This window comes from Catharus ustulatus, chromosome W (genome assembly GCF_009819885.2).
Source record: "Catharus ustulatus isolate bCatUst1 chromosome W, bCatUst1.pri.v2, whole genome shotgun sequence".
Taxonomy (NCBI): Eukaryota; Metazoa; Chordata; class Aves; order Passeriformes; family Turdidae; genus Catharus; species Catharus ustulatus.
In genome coordinates this window covers 769596-777767 of record NC_046261.2, presented here as the reverse complement: position 1 = coordinate 777767, position 8172 = coordinate 769596, and the positions used below count along the sequence as shown (strand labels likewise).

Sequence of the window (8172 nt, the reverse complement as noted above, 5' to 3'; positions counted from 1 at the left end):
TCCAACCAACCAGCGACATCACTGGAACCAGGACTGGTAGCTATATTTGTTCCTTTCTATATTTTTTCTCCTTCTTCTTCTAATTCCCTGTTCTCAGAGTTTTGAGTAACTTAAAATCAGATGGGCTTGGAGTTTGCTAAGTTAAATGGGTTAAGTTAATGCTTTGTGAAATGTTTTATGTTGATTGAATGTCACTTTAAACTTTTTCCAAAGTTCTCTGATTGTCTGAAGTTGCCGGTAAAGATTTTTGTTGTTTTGACCTCTTGAGAATATTTTGTTGGTATTTCTGCCATGCATCTCAGAGTCCATGAAAAACCATAAGCTCTTTTAAGGGTCTTGTCAACAACATTTTTTGGGGCCTTACACCATGTTGCCTGTCAAGTTCCTCTTAACACAGTTACTTGTCTAAGCAGATCTTCCCACTGGGTACGCTTGCAGCTATGACATTGACTGCTGCCTTTGGGTGCTAAGGGGGACTTCAAGGTACTAGAGCGCTTTCCCTGCCCTTTGCACATTGACCTGGTCTATCACTCCCTCACAGGGCGGCTGGTTACTCTCTTCCTCTCCCTGCCCTTGCCCTCATTCTTAAAGCCCTCTTAATGAGGTCAGACATCCTTCTGGCAAAAATACCTTTGCCTTGCTTAGTGAGGAGGAGCCCTTCTCTCCCAAGCAGATGCTGATCCAGAAACAGTCCCATGCTCATAGAACCCAAAATTCTGCTGCTAGCACTAGCTCCACAGCCAATTATTGACGCACATTATCAGTGCCCTCCTCCTCTTGCCCTTTCCTCTCAGCAGCAGAACTGAGGAGAACACCCCCTGGGCCTCCATGCCCTTGACTATCGCCTTCAGAGCTCTGGGGTCGTTGCTAGGGGAAAGTTGGTATCACAGATGCACTTGTCCTGTTTGAACTATATGAAATTTGGTCCAGGTAAATGTTAAACAAGTAAGACCGGAACATAATAAACAAGCTACTTGATCAGATCTGCCAAAGTGATGTCTGACTCTTCTCCTGCAACACCTGGATGGCATCAAAAACATCTGTGGTGGGTTGACCTTGGCTGGATGCCAGGTACCCACTGAACAACTTTATCACTCCCCCTTCTCAGCTGGACAGGAAAGAGAAAATAAGATGGAAAACAACTCGCAGGTTGAGATAAGGCAATTTACTAAAAGAAAAGTGAAAGTTGGTGTGCAAACAAGCAGATGCAGAAAAAAAATTGTTGTCTAGTTACCATCAGCAAGAGTTGTCTGGTTACTTCTTGGGAAGCAGGGCTTACTTCAGCAAGTGTAGCAGTTGCTACAGAAGGTAAACATTGTAAATAACAAAATGTCTCCCCTTCCTCCTCCTTTACTTAGCTTTTATATCTCACCTGATGTCATACAGTATGAAAAATCCCTCAGGCCAATTTGGGTCAGCTGTCCTGGTTGCATCTCCTCCCAAGATCTTACCAGCCCAAGCCTACTGATGATAGGGTGGAATTGTTGGAGAGACAGTGCTGGTGCTGTGACAGTACTGCTCAGCAGTAGGCAAAACACTTGTGGGTTATCAACACCTTTCTAGCTACCAATGCAAAGCACAGCACTGAGAGCCGCTGTGGGGAAATGAACTCCATCTCAGTCACACCCAATAAAGCATCATTGGGGCCTGGTACTCAGCTTTGAGTGTCCTTTGCTGCTGAAAGAGTTATAGAAGATGGATTGGTACCTGCCCTTCACTGAAATCAACATTCAGTCCCAATCCTTCCAAACAAAAGGGTCAGGAAGAACATCGCCAACCTTACATATTATCCTTTTACCCTTCACATCCTCAAGGCATTGCCTTCTGTAAAACCCTGTCTTAATCAAGTTTAGCCAGACCAACCTCATATCTCCTCCGTTACCTCTTTATAGCTGGACCTGGGTATCTCACACACACACAGAGCACTCAGCACTCTGCTCAGTGGCATTCAATGCAGGAGTTCCGGATTGTTGCCATTTGTATTGCCAATTGAAAAAAAAATGGAGACTACATCCTTTTTACTTACAAGAACCTCTTATTGCTCAGAAAGACAGATTTTTCCATTGAAACTTCCCCCACTCAAAGTGACTGCATCCCCAGATACTGATGCAACTTGCTATTTCCAAAGCGTCCTGTTCCTACCCCACTCGCTATCAGTCTCTAAACCACCAATCCCCTTCTACATGGATGAACCTGCCTTTTAGGCTTTCTGATGCCAGATCTTGGCTGCCTGCCAGGGGCCCAACCAGATGTTATCTCACCACTCCTCCTCAACAGGTCAGGAGAAAATAAGGAGAAAACGTTCCTTCAGGACAAAGCCACCTGCCAGACCCAAGTGCATCAGGGAAGTACCTGCCCCAGACAGTATTTTGCTATTTCTTAAATATGCTTACACAGGGGTGCCACCAGCTTTGCTGAGTTGCTCAGTTTTGGTCCTCGAGGAGTCTGGAGCTTAGCTGGCAGAAACTAGCTGTGTCCAGCATAGGGCAGACCCCAACCTCTTCTCCCAGAGGCCACGCCTGCAGGCAGCACCTGGAGCACTGTGTCCAGTTCTGGTCCCCAGAATTCAACAAAAAGATGCAGACAGATGGGAGAAGTTCCCAAGGAGAGCAACGAAGATGATCAAAAGGCTGGAGAATGTGAGGAAAGGCTGAAGGACTTAGGTATTTTCTACCTTAGAAAAGAGATGGCTCAGGAGGAACATCATGACAGTATTCTGGTTCTCAAAGGCAGCTACAAAGAGGACAGAGGCTCTCTTCTACACAAGGAACAACAAGGAGAAGACTCACCCCGAGGGTGTTCCTTATTCTGTTTTATCCATACCCTTCCATCTCCCCCCACCAAGCCTCAACATAGACAATTTTTGAGTTGATTTTAGATTTTAGTTTGATTTTTCTCTGAGTGCTTTAACTATCTGGTAAGTAGTAAACCTTGCCAACAAACTTTGTTGTGCTTTCACTTTTATATTAAACCTGCTTTTGCCAATACTTTTGCCAGTGATTCTTTAAGCGACCTAAAACACTCATTCACAGCAAATTGGTTCAGTAGGCAGGATGGCAAGCAATAGCACTGACTACTTACAGAAGCAGGGAATAAGTCCAAGTCCTAAGTTGTCAGATAACTGCGCTTGGGAAAACTGCCATGATTGGAAAGCTCTAGAGCAACATTTAAAAGCAGCGAGAGGACGCATGAAGACTAGCAAAGACAAAGGAATTACAGTAATTTCACGACTATTAGGTGCATCCTTTTGACTAAAATTTTCCCCCAAACCCGGAAGTGCGCCTTATAGTCCGGTGCGCCTTATATAATGGACAAAGTTGTGAAATTTGCCAAACCGGAAGTGTGAGCCACAATGGGGGAGTGGTGCTGCGGGAGCGCCGAGTCGCAAAGGGGGGCGGGAGCGGGCGGCCGCAGCCGGCAGGAACCACGCAGGGAGGGAGGGAGCTGCCACAGGACCCGGTAGCCGCACGGGGAGGGAGGAAGCCGGCGTCGGTCCCGTACGAGCCACGCAGGGAGGGAGGAAGCCGGTGCCAGTCCTGTACAAGCCGCGCGGGGAGAGAGCGGAGCTGCGTTGGCCCCAACCGCCACGCGGGGAGAGAGGGAAGTGCCGCCGCTGGTCTGGTGCGGGTCGCGCAGGGAGGGAGGGAGCGGGCGGCCACAGAAGCCGCGAGTCGCAGCCACTCTGAGTCAACCCAGACCATGGGCAGCCCCGAGCCGCCCCGGACCACCGTGAGCCGCGGTTGCCCTGAGCTGTGCCTCGCCAGCTGGCGCCGCGGGCAGGCGGGAGTGCCAAAGCTCACGGCATGGGGAGGGCGCCTGGGGCTGCGTTTAAAGGCTACGCCAATCTGTGAAAAATGTTTGCAAATTGAGCACCTGCCAGTAAACCCTGCGATTGCGCGATCCCTTTACTATTTCGTTACTTTGTTGCGCGCGGCGCAGCTCCTCGTTGCACAAAAAATGTGCGCCTTATAGTCCAGTGCGCCTTATATAATGTACAAAGTTGCGAAATTTGCCAGCTCCCGGAGGTGCGCCTTATAGTCTGGTGCACCTTATGGTTGTGAAATTACTGTAGTTGCAAAATGTTAGGAACCTGCCTAGGCTTAGGGGGAACCTCATCACAGTGTTCCAGTACTTAAAGGGAAGGTACAGAGGATGGAGACTCTCTTCACATGGAGCCACATGGAGAAGACAAGGAACAATGGGTAGAGGTTGCACCAGTCCCCATTGTTGAAGGTTTTCAAGATACTATTGGAAAGAGTGCTAGATAATCTCATCTAGGATCCCTTTTAAACAAAAGGCTGAACCAGATGATCTTTTGAGGTCCCTTCAAATCTGGGCTGCTCTAGGATCCTATGATTCTCCAGTAAAACACTTTTATAATCCTTGGCTCTCTCCACTTTGAAGGAAATTTTTGGCAACGTAGGATGAAAGGTAAAACATACTGTCAAAACTGCCAAAGAGCTAAGACTGCTTCCTACCAGATGCAGGAGACTGCTAAGCACTTCCAGCTAAGCGCTTCAAATGAACAGGCAAATCATTATCAATAGAATGCTGATACCAGACTGAAACATTCCACATACTAGCAGTCCAGGGAGACACCATTTGAACTTGCAGAACTACTTCCCCTCAGTAAGACGCGCAAGACTGGAGGTGATATCCCCATGACAAATCTTTATTGTGCAACTGCTGCTCAAAGCTTTTATTCCACAGACACATGGCACAAAGAATTAAACATCAACAGCGGCTAGATTGACGGGCAAGAGACGAAATCCATTCAGTGGCAATTTGTACACTTGCAGCAACTCTTGTGGTGCCAAAATCTTAGCCAGGTGGCCAGCCCAACTGATGGCCACCCAGAACGGGTAGATGTATGCGATAGACAGACTGCCCACCCTCGGGCCCTTCATCCACAACCATCTGGAATCCATTGGTCAGGCCCAGGTGAGTAACACACATCTCGTCAACAATCATTACATGCCCAAGAAGCTGGAGAAGGAAGTACAAACTTATAAATAGGTAAAATAGAAAGAAAAAAAGAATACACAAATAGGGGAGAGGACAGGAAGGGAAGGAGTGAGCAGAGAACCACCCAGAGAAAGCAGCTAGCAAATTCCTAGCAATTCAATCATTGCACTTCAAATTAATGTCAGTCCAACTGCCCACAACTGACGCTTTCCAAGCAAAGCTACAAAGACCAATTATGCACACTTTAGGGGGAAAAAAGGAGCTAGGCAATTTTTTTCAAGAGACAGCAACAAGCTACAAAACAGTTACAGAAGCTGACTTTGTCTCTGGGTTAAAGCCCCCATTGTGTCTTCAGGAAACATAACCAATCCTGGTGGAAAATAAACTTTAGGCAGCCTTTTGCATGGGTTTGCAAAGTCTTTGAACCTGACTTCCATAAATAAAAGCAAAGCATCCAGCACCTGTCAACCAGCTTTTTCCTTCATTGCCCCTGACCTGCCTAAATCCCCAAGTCCTCTTCCCCATGTTAGAAGTACTACTACTCTTACTCTAAACCATGGCAATAGGCACCAGACTGTGCTCCAAAAAAGCACTGCATTTTGCACCAGAAATACATACCCAGGGATAAGCACTGCTTTATATTACTGCTTTTAGTCAAAAAGCTCAACTCCATTACAAGTTAGAGGCAAAAGATTATAGCGCCACAAAACCAAAAGTAGACTACTGTGTCCTATCAAGAGGAAAAGGGGAGATGAAAGAGTCTAGATAATGAGGAACTAACCAGAGGTACAGTTTAGCATACAGAAAGCTTCCACAATACTTACAGATTTACCAGAATCTTCTGCTTCAGACAACTCAAAAACTGGTTCCTTAGGCATGATTAGGAAAAGTATCCCACCTTGGGGTGAAAGATCATGGAACATGAGTCACTGGAAGAAGAGTAAACAGTTGAAACATAACCAGTTTCAGAGAAAGGTAACAGCTTAAGCAAATCAACCTGCCCCACTGAACTCCTATAGAAGCAGATTACCAGATACCCCAAACACAAGCCTGAACACTGATTTTCTTGCATGACAGTAATGATTTCTATATCCAAAATACAATATATTTACAGAGCCTGTTCCAGAAATGGGATTTAGCATGCAAGATGATGGAGGCAAGAGATGAGCCACTACTTTTGATTAGCAACCTCCAGTATGTTTTAATCCTAAGAAGTTTTTCTATTAGATGTGGTTCACGCAGAGGCAGGAGACAAATGATTTAAATGAATCAGCAAAGAGTTTAGTTAAGTGGAAGAGCAGTGGCCATTTATTTCCCATGGGACAGGTAGCTCAAGTATTAAACAAACACAATGATAGGAAGCATGCAAGTGCATAGGATGAGTCTGTCTTCTATATTACATGCAAACCCTACCTTCAAAAGCAGAAGGCATCCCTATTAACCTTCAGCATTTTAATAACTAAATTACATGAGATACTAACTTAAAGTTAACATCGTGTAGGCAACGGCTGCATTGCTTTTCCCCCCAGTCTAAGCAGATCACTCTCGTTCCCAGCACCAGCACCCGTGACCATTGCAAGCATGCTGTTATCAGGGTCCCACTTCCCCACAGAAACAAGATCTGGGAAGCTTTTGAAGCCTGCAGGATGACGCGTTTCTCAACTGTTTTTTTAAAAAGAAAAACAAGAAAAACCTGTTATTCCTTGCCTAGTCCAATTTGGGGTTCAGAACCAAAGCCCAGGACAGCAGAGCTGTGAAACCTTTTTGATGCTATTACGAGACACATCGAGACCTGCATTTTTCCTATGCAAACCCAATTCATTACGCTCATTACTCAGACATTCACTGTTCACACACACACACACACACACACACACAATCCCCGAGGAGATTGAGTGCACCTAAAATAAACTTTCAAAACTATCATCCTATACGAGGTAGCAAACTTTGTCCGACTCGCAGTGCCAAAGGGACATAATGCGGCAAACGTCTGCGGCTAACACCAAATACATTACCATCGGAGGCCCTTCTCTACGCGCGCACACGATACGGTAGGGTGGGATGCGAAGTGAGTCCGGACAACACCAGCAACCCAGTACGCCGGCAGCAGCCGGACGGGTGAGGGTGCGGCACCGAACAAGCTTAGGGGATGGTGCAGTAGAGAGCGCCACAACCCAGAGAGGACCCGTCCGTCCCTCGTCCCTGCACCCACTCGCAGCAGCAGCGCCGCCACCCACCCTAAAGCACTCCCGGGCACCGCGCACGGGGTCCTCGGGTCAGGGAGAGGGAAGTGGGGGAAGGGAAGAAGAACCGCGCACATAGCAAAGCCGCTGCTACCTCCTCGTCCTCGTCGCTGATGGTACCGGGGAAGTGCTTTACAGATTATCTTTAGGAAGACAATAATGGCGCCACGACACCGGACAACCCAGCACTCCAATACTCTCGTCAGGCCAGAACAACGCCCAGTGCCGTCCCCGCACTTCCTCCACGTGGACAGGCCCTCTGCAGCGCCCATTGGGCTGACAGATCACCGCCGGCCGTTCCCGCTTTTCGATTCGCTGTCTCGTCTGTCGTTTTCGCTTGTCCCCGCCCCCTTGGCGGGTCCGCCCTCGTCGAGCTGGTACTTACCGGGTCTCAGGGAGTTTGCGTGCCCTCGGGGCGCGGAGGGATCCGACCTTGGCGAGTCCGCGGAGGGATCTCCTTCGTGTAGTGCTGCGACCCTGAGGGCGGCCTATGAGGTCGCAGAACAGGCTGTAGTAGCTACAAGTACTGTTTCTTGTTATTTGTTACCACATCAAGTCCATCCCAAAGGTGCCTGTGCCTTTTTGGTGCTTCTCCCTCCAGTTAAATGACTCCTTTGGCCAGGGCAGGGCAGACCTGGCCTAACTTTTCATGACATTTCGCAGAACCAAGAGAAGTTGTTCTACATTGTGTGCTGAAAGACCCACTTCCATTGCAGACATTTCTATGCTGCACAACTCCTGGAAGAAAATACAATACAAAGCTTGCATTTGGCACTACTGGCTTGAGGTTTCAAAATCAGATGTATGCTAAGCTGTCTTTTGGAAAAATAGGGAATGCCCCCAAGGGTGGTCTGTGGTGCCCTGCACCCCGGGGGACAGTGAGCACTTTGAGTGGTCTACACAATTGTCTTATAACAAATATAAATCCTGCTTTCCTCTATATCAAGCTAAGGATATCCTTGGC

General features: G+C 47.5%; 1 protein-coding gene across 1 annotated transcript; it reads right to left on the bottom strand.

The window, feature by feature from the left end:
- Positions 1 to 4651: 4651 nt before the first annotated feature.
- Positions 4652 to 7495, bottom strand: LOC117005015 (histidine triad nucleotide-binding protein 1-like). Its single transcript, XM_033076231.1, has 3 exons — positions 7303 to 7495; positions 5790 to 5863; positions 4652 to 4986 (listed from the first exon to the last, which is right to left on the bottom strand). Exons 1-3 carry the CDS (start codon positions 7478 to 7480, stop codon positions 4822 to 4824), a joined length of 417 nt encoding a protein of 138 aa, XP_032932122.1. The 5' UTR covers positions 7481 to 7495; the 3' UTR covers positions 4652 to 4821.
- Between the last annotated feature and the right edge of the window lie 677 nt (positions 7496 to 8172).

Excerpts from the sequence above, each read along its gene's own strand:
- LOC117005015 (XM_033076231.1), bottom strand. The coding sequence starts at position 7,480 with ATGGGCGCTGCAGAGGGCCTGTCCACGTGGAGGAAGTGCGGGGACGGC. Across the intron at positions 5,864-7,302 it reads TCAGCGACGAGGACGAGGAG|GTGGGATACTTTTCCTAATC; the intron begins GTAGCAGCGGCT and ends TTTCACCCCAAG. Across the intron at positions 4,987-5,789 it reads CAGAAGATTCTGGTAAATCT|CTTCTTGGGCATGTAATGAT; the intron begins GTAAGTATTGTG and ends TTCCTTCTCCAG.